Below are 16995 nucleotides of genomic sequence, written 5' to 3'. Positions count from 1 at the left end.
TTCCAGTAGTTATGCTAAGCTAACTAACACCGGTGCCTTGCACAGGGACACCTCGGTGGCACTCTGTCTTTTGGGGACTTGAACCAGTAACCTTCAGGTTCCCAAGCCAAGTCCCTCCAGAGTTTGCCACCACCACCCAAGAGAGCAACCAGCCACAAAGAGGAATGACAGGATGAAGTATTTTAGCATAACAAATGTCAACTCACATAACACCAAAAGGTACAGTTCCATCTGTTTATTGATTAACTATAAAATATTGAGTTACTAAAACAATTCAAAAGAAACACTGATAAACGTGGTTGCTGTCTGTAAAACCGTACACATACAGTATAGGGTGACAGGATATATCATGTTTCAGATTCATCTCTAAAATGTATTCCTTTTTGCATTTTTACAAGATTAGACATGTGTACAAAGTATATTCTGATAGATTTTTACTCCACTCGACAGTGAAGGATCATTTACAAAACGTAGAGGATTTTTTTTACTATTTTATTTTCAAAATAATCTTTTTTGTTGTCTGTAACAGGACGATAACGATACCGAAGGAACAGCAGACGAAGAACCAGCCTCCAGTCCACCTCTCTCTCTCTCTCTCTCTCGCTGTCTCCCATTCTCTCTCTCTCTGTCTCCCATTCTCTCTCTCTCTGTCTCCCATTCTCTCTTATAGTCTCTCTCTCTCGTTCTCTAGCAGCTAGCTCCCTGCCTTTTAGCAGTATTGCTTGCGAGGCGTGGACGATTGTTCAAAGAGGGGAAACGGGGGGGGGGGGCTAATGACAGAAACATGCAAAAGAATAAAAATATACAAGAGTTAAAAAAATAAATCACAACAAAAACAAACATTTAGAAAGAAAAGAGATAAAAAGAGAGTCTCTTAAAACAAATGAAAATGTGGGCAATAAGTGTTCATGTGTGTTGGACCCTGTTTGAAGGCCTAAGGCTGGGATTTGGATGGAGATGGGGGGCGCAAATAGAGATTGGAAGGCAATAACACACACTTTTAAGGTGTGTAAGAGTGTGTATTTGTGTGTCTTATCAAACACACACGGGGGAAAAAAGTGCTTCAGCAGCTCGAGGGGTAAACAAACATTCATAACTTGTTCACTCTGCAAACACCGCGCGACCTGTGTACCGCGGCTCAGATAAACCAGCCGCAGATCCATTTTGTCCGACTGTCACTCAAGATGTTTTTGTCTAGCGAAATGTGAGTGTCAGCCTGGAGGAGCACACGGGGGATTTAGCAGATACGATTTTTTTCTGGCATCAATCGATTGAGTAATCTCAGAAAACACGACACTGTACCTGGGTAAATCACTATCAATACTAGCAGCAAATTAACACCTTTACTGAAACGCTTCTATACTGGCAGACATCTTCTTTTTTTATCAGGGATACAAGTCACATAAACATCTTGGGACGTCATGCAAGCCTTCACAGAGCGAGTAAAAACATGATATAGACCATAATAACACAACCGAAAGATCTCAAAAGAGTAGAAAATATTAAACCTATTGAATATCAACAAGACAATCTTCAATCTCTGCGGCGAAGCAGAGACAGGGCAACGTGGCACGAGAAAAATCAAAACGATAATCACAGATATATACTACGCATACAGTATACAATATACTGTATATAGATCTGATACAAACTCTATACACAATAGTGTAACAATGCGGGTTAACAGCTCAGTAATCGGAGGGTTGTTCGGACTTTAAATCGCAAAGAAGAAAGGCATTTTGGGGTAAAACGCCAATCGGACCAATCACAAGTCTTGCTTTGATGATGGGGGCGGGACCTATATGAGGTGTGGTGAATCATCATAAGGCCTGGGAGAGAAAAGGCCGCCTAAACGCTCACAACCCTGAGCACGACATTCAACAGTCTCACCCTTAAAAAACGGTTAAACTAGGCACATAGAAAAATATCCATAAGCAGCTAAAAGAGGGGAGAAAACGTTTGTTTATCTTTGAGTAAGATCGACGGGGGTTTGGTAAATACTTTAGGAAGACATACAAGACTCCCAGTCATCAAAAGGTGCACTCATTTCAAACACGATTGCAGTGAGGGGCGAAATGTGATCCAACAGGGTAAAAATAGACGCCCAGAAGCAGAAAGTAAAAAAATAATTCCAAGACAGGACATTTAGAGGTTGAAAACACTGCAGCCAAGTCGCGCAAGTGAAGCCAAAGTCTGGAACTGTTAAAATTGAGTTATGCTCATGATGGTATCAATGCTAGCAGCTTCATCAGAGACATGACCTTGATGCCGCTCGGACTGCAATGCTCACAACCTTAAAGAACAGCTTTAAAAATTCAAAAATAAAGGATAAATCCACCCGAAACTCTCAGCTAGTTGGGTCACCTTGTGATCAAGGGTTTACTTTGCATCGTTGCCCATTTTTCCTACGTTTCCCAGGATTCAGCTTTGGACATCCCCTGAAATTGAGGTTGCGGCCGAATGGTCTTTTTTGGAGGGAAATGTTCCAGAAGTACCTGCCCGATCAGTAGCAGAAACCCTGATTTGTTCTGCTTTTGTGCGAAAGTGCAGCTACTTCCTGTCAACGCTCTCGTTTTACAGCGTTGTTAGTTCTGATACTCTTTTACTTTTCAGCCGCAGCCTGAATCTTGAAGCTGTTCTTCTCTAAGTACTGTTTTAAAAGCAAAAATGGGCAATCAATAAAATCTAACACATTCAAACAGCAGCTGGTTTCGTAGTGTTTAAAGGTGGATTTTTCCCTTTAAGACAAGGAACTCAAGAATGAAGATGGGAAGTGCTTTTCAACATATTCCTTCCTCTCTTTTTAATCCTGAGTCTCTGAGGGACGAACAGTCTGCCTGCGTTAGTTAGGATTGTCACGGGGAGTTGAACGGGTTAAAATAAGTGTTTCACTATTTTAAAAATCTGTTTAAGTGCTCTCTGTTGTACAGCGAAGGATACCTCTGTCTCTTCCTGTGCGTCTCGTTCTCTGTCTGTCGCTCCTGCTGTTCTGTAGATACATTAACATGACTGTAACATGACTGTAACACCACCACGGCAACATCATCACAACAACAGCCGTCTCTCGTCACCATTCACAGTTCATTAAAGCTTCTCCACTGTTTAGAAAAAAGTACTCTGACATAAATCTGTTACATGAAAATAAAACACGTATTTGTCCTCTATATAACCGTGTGTGTGTGGAGTATTTACACGTGTGTTTATGCAGAGTATATTTACAGCAAAGAGTCTGGTGTGTGTGTTCTCAAGATTTCCCACAAACACAGAACCAGTAAATGTTAATGGAGAGTGTGAGTGCAAAAGGAGACTGATTTCCTTGTAATACTGTCTATAGTATCTCCTTTTCTGTAGTAGAAAGAGCTTAGCAGTCTGAAGTGTGTCGTGTTGCCATTAAAAGATCCATCATGATGCAGATCAGTGTTAGACTCATGATTTTGGTTTAGTTTCAGGAGAGTTTCTGTGTGTTTAGCAGATGACTGGGACTCCGTCGGTGTTGAAGATCATGCCGGTGGTGGGTTCGTAGGTGCCGGCCAGGTAGTAGAGGTCCTCGCTGTCGGCGTATCGGCGGGTGTGAGTCATCTGCTCGTACTCCTCCACGCTCACCACCAGGCACTTGTGGCTCACCGTCTGCACGTCGTTCTCGTCGCTGTGGGACGACTGGTAGAGGGCGCGCTGTGGCGGGAAACAGAGGGTTTCATTAGAAATGTACGGCTTAGATTCTGTGGATCAAACACATGCTACTTTCCTACCCAACGAGATAATGAACTGCATTTGTCGCTGTATGTGGAAACCAAATTCCACTTCAATCAGATAGCAAAACTAACTAAAATATCATTGGATGCACTGCCTCGTTTTAAACCTCTAAAGGAACACATTTTTATTGGATATTTTACTTCACCTTCTAACTTTAACTTCTTATGTTTGAGTAAATATTCTTTATCTTAGTCCAAAAATGGAGCGTTAGATATTCTAATTGTGTAATATAAGAACTATTATTATAAATAAATAAAATAAACGACTATTTGGTTGAACAATGAAGCCTTTTCAGAAAAACTAATCACATTTTTTTAAAATAATTGTATATTGTGTAAAAAAATATCTATAATATAATAATATAATTTTAATAAATAAATCTAAAACGTTTCAGAAGTTGGCACTAAAAAAAACAATAACCTTCCTTATTTTCTTAAATTATGAAAGGCAAAAGTATAAAACTGTGAATAAATAATAATAAATAAAGCTTTCCTTTAACACGTCCACTGGTTATCAAGCTAATGCCACTGTTCATTGATGTATTCAGTTCACTTCTTTAATAACCTTTTACTCCCTTAAGTCAGTTTTGGGCCTCTACATTTTCTAAGTATAGCTTCTGTCAGCTTTATGGGTATAATAAAATATAACGGGGCTTTAAAACCTGAAGATCAGAGGTATATAAAACGCTTTCTTTCTCACCTCCATGAAGTCTTTCCTCTGGATGGAGGAGTGCAGAGCTGCCGGCAACGACTGACCGCACATCTGATCCCAGTTCTGCAGAGTATAATAGATAACCTTTTAGATGTGTGTTCAGTCTCTTACTAAACAGCCTTGTAAGAGTCTTGCATACAATCCTAAAAAAGCTTAATGGGTTTTTAATGACACAGCACAATGATAGATGCATTGAGGAAATAAGAGAGGAGGAAGGCTCTATTAGTTATGAGATTAAAATTAATCCCTTTCATTCATCACATTTCCTGACATTAAAAAGGGTTTGAAACCTCTGCTGGTAAGAGAAACATTCTACAAACCAAAATATATTTGACTGAATAACCAATCGGAATTGTCTAAGCCTCTGGAAGTGCGCCATCAAATGTTCAAAGTGGCCAAATGATGGTACTACAGCTTGACACGTGTCAGCCCAAACACATTGGGAAAGAGACGTCTGTGAATCATCACAACCCAGTAGGAACAATTGAAACGCCCTTATTTAACTAGCCGAAACCAGAGTTATTAACCCTCTCCATTAATTTTACTCAGCCAGACAGGAAGTGATGGAGCTGCTTGGAGGCGGGGCTTAAGGAAAGCGCTAGTTTTCATGCTACATGTGACCAATCGTCCAAAGATCCCTGAAACATCTGGGTATTTATGCATAGGTTTTTTTGGCTTCATGCACCAAAGAGTCGGCCCCAAGCGGAAAATAATAGTTTAATAATGACTAAAAGCTGCTGTGTCACGAATTACACAACAAACTAATAGATCCAAAGTTCAGGTTTCTGTACTTGAACTTAGAGAAATGAAATGAAGGGACATCCAGAGAGAGGACGTGCAGTCGTGGAATGATCAGGTCTTGATTCATGGAGTTTTGTGGCGCCTACCTTCTTGTCTGTGAGTTTCTTGCCGGGGTTTGTCTCCTCAGGATGGTAGAACCAGTTGACCCGGACCACCATGTTGCTGCCCCACGACTCCCACATGCTCTGGATGCGTCCGATGAACGGTAGGTTGGGTCGCCCGGCGGACAGGAAGACGGCGCAGTCTCCGATCCGTATCATCTCCCGGCCTCGCACGATGGCCTTGTAGAAGAGCTTCTTCGCCTTGCCTTTCATACCACGTCTCTGCGGAGGGGAGAGGAGGAGAGAGACCGGTCAGAGCGGGAGAACGAGGGGGGTATTTGGACGAATAGTGATGGAGTTTAACATAAAGTACATTAAGGGCCTTTGACTACATAGCGCTATGACGTATCACATGACACACTTGCTTGTCCCCCTTGGATTTTGTTATCTTGTTTTCACTATTTATCTGTTTGACATTGTTTTATCAGCATTACAACCAACAGGAAGTTACTTGCTCTCACACTTTGTCTGAATAAGCTTTTAAAAATGTAGTTTTTGGTCTTCACACTGACATCTTTCCTTAGTTTATTAAATGTATCTTTGTTTTTTGTTCTTTAAGACATTTTTTGTGTCTAAGTAAATGGTTTTAAAAGGCTTCAGTGTTGAGGGATGATGTCTCATAATAAAAAGGACCCTGATGATATTTCTTTACCTTTCACTTGATTTGCTCTGTTTGTTTTTATGTCTAACCAAGTCTCAAACAACAAGAAGTCTCGTTTGGAAATCCTCCCTCCTCCACTTCCCTCACCTTCTACCATTCCCTGCTTTAAAATGTTTTAATAAATGCAATTAAATGTACAAAAAAAACAACCTAAATGTCTCTCTGAGTGAACATGAACTGTACATGTTATTTATTGTAGGATATTTTGGAGAATGAACTAGTAGATGTATCTGTTTGATTTATTATGTGGACAACACTGAATTAATTCAACATATAATGTGAGATGTATTTAAAGAAAGATGAAGTCAAAACTACGAAATTTAAATGTTCATCGATTTGTTTTTTTATAAGTAAAACTGAATATTAGAATATATTATAATTATATGTTATTTTGAAAGGAGCCATACTTCTGATAAATTGACATAAAGTGGTATGTAGGTTTCTCTCAAGGCTCAACATTGACAAACTAGACCACTGAAATGTTCTTACGTGTATTTGTTGGGAATAAAAACTCTATAATATTCTATAATTAGATAATATTTTGAAAAGACTCATGGTGGATATCGAGTGAATTTACGTTTGATATCTTATTGGTTTTTTTTAAAGGTCATTTTTTAGGAGGTTTATTTTTATTTTATTCTTATTATTTTTCATTTAACTGATCACACTTGTTGTACCTCTACTTGGAAACATTTTGAGTTCAGTAAATGTTCTATATTCTTATTTCTGAGCACTTCTATTTAGTCTTGTTTCTCCTCACCTGAGTGGGTTTTCCGAACCACTTCCAGAGTTGTCTGGCTGGAAGGAACGCAGAGATCTTGGGTCTGTTTTCCACGCTGGGGAGTCGCTGACGTTTGGCCAGCTCCTTGGTGGTGGGGAGGTGAACCCCCTCCCTCCTCTTCGGCCTCCCTACCTTCCCCTCTCCTCCAATGGGCTTGGGTTTGGGAGGGCGACCCCTTTGCCCCGACCCCTTCCCGGTGGCTGGTTTCACAGGTTTGGCTGGAGCAGGAGGAGTAGGAGAAGATGGAGGGGAAGGAGAATCTGAGGGAGGAGACATCTCTTCTTTTTCCTCCTCTTTCACCTCCTTCTTCACTTCCTCCTCTTCCTCTTTCGGTTCTTCTTTTGCTTTCTCCTGTACTGGAGGAGGTGTGATTGGTCCTGAGGGAGGTGTGGAGGTCCTCTCTTCATCAGAGCTGCAGGAGGAGTCATCAGTGGACGAAGAAGACGAGGAAGAGGAGCCTGATGAAGAAGACGAGGAGGAACCGGAGCAGGACGAAGAGGACGACGAGCAACTGGAGGTGCATTTCTTCTTCTTCTTCTTCATCTTCTCACGCTCCTCCTCCGACTCTGAGCTGCTGCTGCTGTGAGATTCCTCCTTCTTCATCTTCCTCTCTACCTCCTTCTTACCTTTCTCCTCCCTCACTTCCTGTCCTCTTCCTCGACTTTCCACCTTCTCCTTTGCTAAAATCGGCGGTTTGTAGTTAGTCTCTTTCTCTGGAGGAACACACTCTCTTTCAACCCTCGGTTTCACCTTCATCGGCTTCTGATTGGCCGAGGCGATGGGCGTGTGATCCCCTCTGACGCCCCGACCCTCGAGCAGCATCAGAGCTTTAGTCTTCTTGGTTTTTGGCGAGGTGACGCCTTCGTGGTCCAGCTTCACAAGAGGCTCCGCAGATAAAGACTTGCGCCTCATCAAAGAGTCCCCTTGCCCTGCGCTTGATTTCGGCCTGGAGACGGAGACGGCGCCGGGTCTGGAGGAAAGATGGTCGGAGGGCATCTTTATTTTGGGTCTTGGGGCGGAGGATGATGACAATGATGGTCTGGGAGTTAAGGGTTTGCTGGATGACAGCCTGGAGATGGAGCCAGGTATGAGTCCGGAGCTGTGGCTCGGCCTGTGATGCTCCGAGGAGGGTTTGGTTTTGGGCGAGGAATCTGAAGAGGGCCTGGACGAAGACTTGTGCGATGTAATACTGGGTCTAGAGAGGGGTCGGCTGGAGGTGGGACTGACGCCGTTTTCTCGATCTCTGCGCTGGTTGGTGTACGAGCTGAGGTTGGGCTCGCTGTACAGATCCACCGTCAGGACTTTTCCGTAGGTGGAGGGGTAGAGGGACGGAGGCAGAGAGCGGGTTTTTTTACCCGCAGAGGGTGGCGCTTTCCTGGAAACCGGTTGTGGGAGGGTAGGGCTACTTCCCGGGGATGTCGTGGAGCTTTTGCGGCCCGGCTTTACCTGGGGTCCCATCGCGGGTCGGGATGCGGGACGGGGTTTCTCCGGAGAGTTCTTCTGCACAGAGGAGGGTCTGTCCTGGGGAGGCTTGGGCGGAGGCTGGGGTCTCTCTGCGGGCTGGCTGGAGGAAGACGGCGGATCAGCTTTCTCCCGGATGTCTGGGTTCATGGAGGTCTCTGAGAGGAGAAACAACACAAGGGAAGGGTTTCCAGGTTTTACTGGAAACCATGGTGTTTTCTTTCTGTGGTTAAGGGATTTTTGTGGTTGTAAGCGGAGAAAAGTCGACAAATTAAAAAGGAAATTATTCTGAAGAACTGCTTACCAAGTAGAAAGAACGGTAAAACATAAACACATAGCTGATAACAGATGGAGAACATGGATTGAATACTGCAAAATCAAAATCAAAAGTAACTTTAATGCTCCTTTTGTTTTTTTATTACGGCCAAAACAAACTGAGCATGTTTTCCCTTTTTTCAATGCAATCGTTACCGTTGCTGTATGTCTGCACATGTACGTTTTTCTGTAGAGCTAAGTGTGTACGTATGTACAGTGGGGCAAAAAAGTATTTAATCAGCCACCAATTGTGCAAGTTCTCTCATTTAAAAAGATGAGAGAGGCCTGTAATTTTGACCATAGGTACACTTCAACTATGAGAGACAGAATGAGAAAAAAAATCCAGGAAATCACATTGTAGGATTTTGAATGAATTAATTGGTAAATTCCTCGGTAAAATAAGTATTTGGTCACCTACAAACAAGCAAGATTTCTGGCTCTCACAGACCTGTAACTTCTTCTTTAAGAGGCTCCTCTGTCCTCCACTCGTTACCTGTATGAATGGCACCTTTTTGAACTCGTTATCAGTATAAAAGACACCTGTCCACAACCTCATACAGTCATACTCCAAACTCCACTATGGCCAAGACCAAAGAGCTGTCAAAGGAGACCAGAGACAAAATTGTAGACCTGCACCAGGCTGGGAAAACTGAATCTGCAATAGGTAAGCAGCTTGGTGTGAAGAAATCAACTGTGGGAGCAATTATTAGAAAATGGAAGACATACAAGACCACTGCTAATCTCTCTCGATCTGGGGCTCCACGCAAGATCTCACCCCGTGGGGTCAATATGATCACAAGAACGGTGAGCAAAAATCCCAGAACCACACGCGGGGACCTAGTGAATGACCTGCAGAGAGCTGGGACCAAAGTAACAGAGGCTACCATCAGTAACACACTACGCCGCCAGGGACTTAAATCCTGCAGTTCCAGACGTGTCCCCCTGCTTAAGCCAGTACATGTCCAGGCCCATCTGAAGTTTGCTAGAGGGCATTTGGATGATCCAGAAGAGGATTGGGAGAATGTCATATGGTCAGATGAAACCAAAATAGAACTTTTTGGTAAAAACTCAACTCGTCGTGTTTGGAGGAGAAAGAATGCAGAGTTGCATCCAAAGAACATCATACCTACTGTGAAGCATGGGGGTGGAAACATCATGCTTTGGGGCTGTGTTTCTGCAAAGGGACCAGGACGACTGATCCGTGTAAAGGAAAGAATGAATGGGGTCATGTATCGTGAGATTTTGAGTGAAAACCTCCTTCCATCAGCAAGGGCACTGAAGATGAAGCGTGGCTGGGTCTTTCAGCATGACAATGATCCCAAACACACCGCCAGGGCAACGAAGGAGTGGCTTCGTAAGAAGCATTTCAAGGTCCTGGAGTGGCCTAGCCAGTCTCCAGATCTCAACCCCATAGAAAATCTTTGGATGGAGTTGAAAGTCCGTGTTGCCCAGCGACAGCCACAAAACATCACTGCTTTAGAGGAGATCTGCATGGAGGAATGGGCCAAAATACCAGCAACAGTGTGTGAAAACCTTGTGAAGACTTACAGAAAACGTTTGACCTCTGTCATTGCCAACAAAGGGTATATAACAAAGTATTGAGATGAACTTTTGTTATTGACCAAATACTTATTTTCCACAATAATTTGAAAATAAATTCTTTAAAAATCCTACAATGTGATTTCCTGGATTTTTTTTTTCTCATTCTGTCTCTCATAGTTGAGGTATACCTATGATAAAAATTCCAGGCCTCTCTCATCTTTTTAAATGGGAGAACTTGCACAATTGGTGGCTGACTAAATACTTTTTTGCCCCACTGTATATGAACACGAGTAAAGGTGGGTATATATGTGTGTATGAATGTGTATTAAAAAGACCATCCCTTTTCTTTTTAGACAGATTAGTGAGGAAACGATCCTGAAATGAAAGCATTGCATTTAAAATCTGCTTAGTCAGTAGAAACAGGACCGGCGTCAGCAAATTAGACCTACATTTATTAGAGAAACAGACTCAGGACAACAACGGAGGCCTTCATCAAAGTGACAACAGGGATGACAGTCACAGTCAAGTACCAGATGTCTGATGAAAGAGCTTTCAGAGTGTGGAGCTATTTTTGTTGAGCTCTGATGTTTTAAAAAGATGAATCAAAAGCCGACAGGGAAGCATGTCTGATTTCACTTCTTTAATGGTCTTTATGATACATATGTTTGACGAAGGACATCAACAATCTGCAGGTTGCTATCATTATTCCTAAAAATCCAAGAAGCAGGGCAGTATGCTCTTAATGTGAAATCCAACCCTTTTTTTACGATGTTTTGACACATTTGGTCAAAAATGTCCTTTGCTTGCCCCATTCGATTTTAAAGAAAAAGGCGGCACAACTCCGAAAACCTCTTATTCTTATTTCTATATTAATCTTCTTTTATTTTATTCTATTTGTATTCTTCTTTATTTTATTATTTGAATTTTCTTATTATTACATTTGTATTCTTATTTAATTTATTCATTTCTTTAAGAGAGTTTTTGGATATTATTTGTTTTATTCTTACGTTATTTTCCTCATTACATTTTTATGCTTCATTTTTCTGTTAGTATTATTTAATTAAATTATTTTATTTGTGTTTTTTAAGAGAGATTTTAGCAATCACAAATGTTTTACATGGTATGTATTGCCTGGAAAGGGAGTTGTGGTATTATTTCGTTATCTTTTGTGCTATATAAGTAAAGTTTCATTGAATGAAATAGAGTCAAACGTGATGGCAGTACAGTGTTTCATACTAAGCAGCCCGGAAACATGACCCTTTCTTTTTTTGATTATTCTAACAGATCTCAATCACTTCTGAGAGACTCGTTGTCCCTGCCGGTGATTTCACTGATGCATTAGAGTCGACTGAAATTAGACTCAGAGGATATAATCTATTAGCAGGATGAGCAGCGGGTCGTAGGCTGGTAATAACAATTAGTGAGTTGAATAATGATGATACTAAAAGTCAAGCGTTAAGCCCAAATGAAGCAAGAGAGCCGAAGGAGAAAGAGGAACAGTTTGCTCACCTGGTTTGGGTTTGGGTTTGCGACCAGGTTTCCCTTTGATTTTCGGAGAGGTGTCTTCAGGTTTTGTTCCTGCTTCTTTGCCCTCTTTGCTGCATTTACGGACTCTCCTCCGGGAGCAGCTGGACACGAGTAGAGCAGGGGACGGCTCCGCACCTGGACAGAAAGAGAAGATTGAAACATTTGAACCTTAAAGAAGAGATAGCACTCTCATTTCCAGGTTCATATTTGTATCGTGTGTCTCTACTGGGACATGTCTCCATGCTTTAATGTTCAAAAAGCTCTTTATTTTTCTCATACTGACTGTGCCGTAGCACCTCTTTTCACCCTCTGTCTGAAACCAGAGCCCAAACTGCTCTGATTGGTTAGCTAGCCGGCTCTGTTGTGATTGGTCAACCGCTTAGAGATGTCCCACCCCTTATCCTATCACGTACAATGTGTTGGAGCGCAAGTTTTACATGGGGATGTCACTCAAGTCAACAAAAAAGTCCAATCTAAGTGTAGGGAACTTTGGGATTTTAGCCTTTGCAGACCATTTACATGCACCAAAACCTATATAACACACTGCAGGAAAGGGAAACTCCAAAAAAGCGCGATAGGGACTCCCTATTTCCCTATGACTGCAGCTACTCAGGCTTCTTAACAAGAAAAACAGCACCTTAATAGAGGTGTGTTCTTTTCTGTTACCTGTAAACCTCTCAATTCCTAATGATCCGATTTTGTATTTTTAAATGTGTGCACTCCTTCGTTAAATGTTAGAAGCACCTTGATAGCAAAAGGGAAAATATTGACATCATCTTCTGCCAACAGTAGCCCCCACAGAGAAAAGAGACTGACATATCACAAGGTTTTGAGTACTAGATACATCAGCAAGCTGCTTCATGTTGTTTCTATCCTTGAGGATGACATCACTTCCTCACTGTAGTTGATGTGGGCAACCATTAAGGTTGAACCACGCCTAAGTGGACAACACACACACACACACACACACACACACACACACTTAGGGAAAGTATTTAGGTGTAGTATTTATAGTATATACACACACACAGCAGTTTAAAGAGTAGCTGTGTACCGGAATAGCTTTAAGATAGCAGCACTCTACTGGGAGCACAGTAAAACCATCAACACACTAATAGCAACCATGCAAACACAGTGTGTGTGTGTGTGTGTGTGTGTGTGTGTGTGTGTGTGTGTGTGTGTGTGTGTGTGTGTGTGTGTGTGTGTGTGTGTGTGTGTGTGTGTGTGTGTGTGTGTGTGCGTGCTCACAGTGGATCTTGTAGTCAGGCGGCAGCAGTCTGATGTGTGAGAGCGGGATGCGTCCTGTGTCTCCATCGTCAAACTCCACCGTGATGAGGTCATCGTTCTCGTCGATATCTGAACTTCCTGTTTATGGCGAAAATAAAATACTGTCAAATTTTATCAGAAGATTTTGATTCATTTTTAGTGAATGAGAAAACTTAAAGCATGTGTTTATTTATATATTTGAATTTTAAAACTAAATAAAATTCCCCCAATTGAATAAATAAAGTATCTGATTGTAATGAAGTGAAATCACCAGCTGGTATAAACTCTAATCTTTCATATTATACTATGTTGTGTGTGAGTGTGTGTGATGCTGGTTGTGTACCGTTGACGACGGTGCCGGGGTAAAGGCAGCGGTACTGCTGGCTCCAGTAGGCGGAGATGCGAGTTCCCTCTGGTAGGTAACGTATGGAAGGAGGCTTCACATCGATGATCTGCACACAGAATATATTGACATTATTCCACAGGACAAGCATGTACCCGGTGGTGGAAAGTTACTACAAATACATATAATAAGTTACCGTAATTAAGTGCATTTTTAAATGTATTACTCAAGTATTTCTACTTTACTTTAATTTGGAGGCAAATATTCTTTTTTTCAGTCCTCAAGTAAAATACCGGAGTTATTTTCCACCACTGCCGGCCATCCTTTTACCTTTCCAGCTCCTCAGAGTGTTTCACATCTCACTTTTCAACAGAAACAGAGATGTGATTTGTGGTAACTCACAGCTTCCTGCAGCAGTTGTTCGAGGCAGTAGATGTGTGGTCGGTTCCCTCTCTCCCCCTCCACCACCACGCTGTATCTGCAGGGAGGAAATGTGGGGAAATTGACGGGTTAAGAGTTTGGAATCAGTGGGAAAGTTCTAGTTTGTCGCAGTGTGTCTTGTTTCTGATTGCTTTGACGTGCAGCAGGCTGGGCGATGTATGGTTTATTACCAACAAACACTGCAGTACTTGGACAAAAACACTTTTCAGAGCATAGCGCTGCTAATACCTGAATCCCCCCTGGATTATTAATCCGGTCTGAACAGGGTTTAGTGGGTTTGTTTTCTTTTAATGAGGTCACTCTGGATTTGAGCTTCAGCTAAATGATAAACATTAGATTATAATGTGTGTGTTTGTGCAGGTTTACAAGAGTAGTTCGACATTTTTGGGGAAAACATGCCTAGCTTAACACCACGACTGGAAAAAATGTCTTAAAATGTCTTGTTTTGACCAAACCATTGTTAACATACAACAGAGAAAGGCAGTACATCTCAATATTCGAGAGGCTGAAAGACATGTTTGCATGATAAATGACTTCAGTGAGTAATTGCTTATCAAAATTTTTATTAGTAGTGGGCTAATCGTTTGAGTTTTATGTTAGCATTTAATCAATCAAACAAGGCTTTTTAACTGTGGTTTGCACCTGCAGAGAAAGCCTAAAATATTCTCTCCTTTGCTTTTAGTCTCTGGTGGCTTTCCAGGCGTGCATGCATCTAAATCAGGTACTTCTAAAATCAAGGACAGCAAACTTCAACTGGGACCAAAATTGGAGCACACTGATTGATTCTCTGCTTTTAATAGTGCCACCAGATGTGTGCGTCCACTATTACAGGCTGCACATCAATCCCTGTGCTCCACTGCGTCTTTTTTTTTTTTACACTCTGAGGTTTAGATGTGTACTCACATGTCAGGGGAGTGTACAGTGTTCACGTGTCCCGCATACAGGAGCTGGTCGTCCATCGGGATCAAAACTCTGAGTCCATCCACCAGGGAGTCCTTATCCAGCACACACTGCACCGGAGCTGAAGCACAACAGAAACATGCTGTATATAAGCATATGGTACAAGGGAACTGGATTCTGACACTCAACGGAACAGCAGAAGAAGACAGACAGGAAGTAAACACTAAAGGGAACAACAGAAGAAGACAGACAGGAAGTAAACACTAATGGGGACAGCAGAATACAGACAGGGAGTAAACACTAATGGGAACAACAGAAGACAGACAGGGAGTAAACACTACAGGGAACAACAGAAGACAGACAGGAAGTAAACACTAAAGGGAACAACAGAAGAAGACAGACAGGGAGTAAACACTAATGGGAACAGCAGAATACAGACAGGGAGTAAACACTAACGGGAACAACAGAAGACAGACAGGGAGTAAACACTACAGGGAACAGCCGAAGAAGATAGACAGGGAGTAAACACTACAGGGAACAGCCGAAGAAGACAGACAGGAAGTAAACACTAAAGGGAACAGCTGAAGAAGACAGACAGGGAGTAAACACTAAAGGGAACAACAGAAGACAGACAGGGAGTAAACACTAAAGGGAACAACAGAAGACGGACAGGGAGTAAACACTAAAGGGAACAGCCGAAGAAGACAGACAGGAAGTAAACACTACAGGGAACAGCCGAAGAAGACAGACAGGGAGTAAACACTAAAGGGAACAGCCGAAGAACACAGACAGGAAGTAAACACTACAGGGAACAGCCGAAGAAGACAGACAGGGAGTAAACACTAAAGGGAACAGCAGATGAAGACAGTTATTTCTTGTCTTTTTGTTTGTGTACTGACCTGGTGTGGAGGACCTCTCTGACACGCTGTTGCTGTGAGGCGGGACGAGTTCGTCTTCGCTGAAGCTGCTGTCCTGGTTCGGCTCGAAGTCCTCGTCCGCCGCCATGCTCTCCATCAGCCGGCTCACCGCTCCTCTGGAAGGCTGCAGAAAAAAACCACACAAAGGCTTTAATTTCCAAGATCCAATAAATCACCAATAAGTCAAATCTGTCTTAAGAAACATCACATTTTTAGAAAACACCTCGATTTCATTTCCACCTTTAATTAAATCGGGTTTACGTGTATTTATTCCAAAGATGCACAAACGTATTGATGAGGAATTAGCGTTATTGGATGCAATGTCTTCTGTGAACATGTTTTCCAAGTTTAGTGACATTTGGATCTTATTTCCAGAGGAAACTGCGATAAAGCAGACATTGTACCCTTATATTCTCAGCATTTTTTGTTATGGGGAGGACCCATGTGCTCTATAGAAAAACTGAAGACTCTTTTTTGGATTTGCTCCTCTTCTACTGCTATTTAAGGTTGATTTATAGCCGCTCACCAAACCACCAGACACACTGCAAATAAACTTCTCAAAGATAAGACGGCAACATATTACAACACTTATGCTGTTTTATACACGATCATCTCTTCTGATGTTCCGCCACCACAAAGACCTCTGCACACACTCCGGCTGCCTTTAGTGTTTCCAAAACAAGCTGCAGTGTGTGGCTGGTGGCAGATGGAGAGCGGTGCAGAAATCACACTCTGCAACGTGGTTCACTTCTCCTCTCACCAACAGAACCGTGTTAATTACAGCACAAGATATCAACCTCAACACGTATTGTCACTGTGTGTGATCCTGCAACATAGAAGATAAAGTGGAAGTGTGCACGTTTAGGGATCATCACTTAAATGTTCCAATTTTCTTCTTGCCAAGATAATTAACCCTTGCGCCTCATTGGGGACATGCTTTAATTTTTCAATCAATTAGGCTGTTAATGCTTTTTGGCACGGGATACTTTTTTTTTTCAACAAGTAAAAGGACATCTTTAATCCCCTGGCTATTACAGCATTAAATAATGCATTCTATATCAGACTTAAGATCCAGATCCTTGTCTCTAAAATTGTAGTTGTAGAAAAAGGCTCCAAAGTTGTGTTGATGTTCAGTACTTTCAGTTGTTGGGTGTAGATGATGAGGGGAGGAGGGGCTAGCTCACGTGTTTTGTGTGACGTGGCACTAGGTCAGACGGTGGCCATTACAAGTAGTTGCAGGAAGGTTTCGTTTGTGTTAGTGTGTGTAAATGACGGAAGACCACACATACAAACATCCAAACCATTAAAAGACATAATAAAGAAGGTCAAGCATCATCTCAGCTCCTCGTTTCTGGACACTGGACCTTTGGCCTTAAGTGGTGTTCTGGCCGACACACCGGGGTGAACCTAGTGATAAACTAGAGAACTAGTGCCAACACTGAGTTATCTTAAGCTCTCCGCTACAGTAGTAGTTA

The 16995-nt window shown here is 42.1% G+C and overlaps 1 protein-coding gene across 1 annotated transcript in view; it reads right to left on the bottom strand.

Annotated features, from left to right (window-relative positions):
• Positions 1–220: 220 nt before the first annotated feature.
• The window catches only part of tnrc18 (trinucleotide repeat containing 18), a 55493-nt gene continuing 38718 nt past the window's right edge, over positions 221–16995 (bottom strand). The window contains 10 exon segments of the mRNA XM_063903197.1: positions 221–3672; positions 4453–4527; positions 5352–5588; positions 6788–8427; positions 11636–11788; positions 12902–13018; positions 13263–13371; positions 13665–13740; positions 14607–14724; positions 15503–15644. Coding sequence (XP_063759267.1) covers positions 3466–3672; positions 4453–4527; positions 5352–5588; positions 6788–8427; positions 11636–11788; positions 12902–13018; positions 13263–13371; positions 13665–13740; positions 14607–14724; positions 15503–15644 — 2874 coding nt within the window. The 3' untranslated portion in view covers positions 221–3465.

This window comes from Eleginops maclovinus, chromosome 16, assembly GCF_036324505.1.
Source record: "Eleginops maclovinus isolate JMC-PN-2008 ecotype Puerto Natales chromosome 16, JC_Emac_rtc_rv5, whole genome shotgun sequence".
NCBI lineage: Eukaryota > Metazoa > Chordata > Actinopteri > Perciformes > Eleginopidae > Eleginops > Eleginops maclovinus.
The sequence above is the reverse complement of the archived record's forward strand: the minus strand, read 5'-3'. Positions and strand labels throughout refer to the sequence as shown.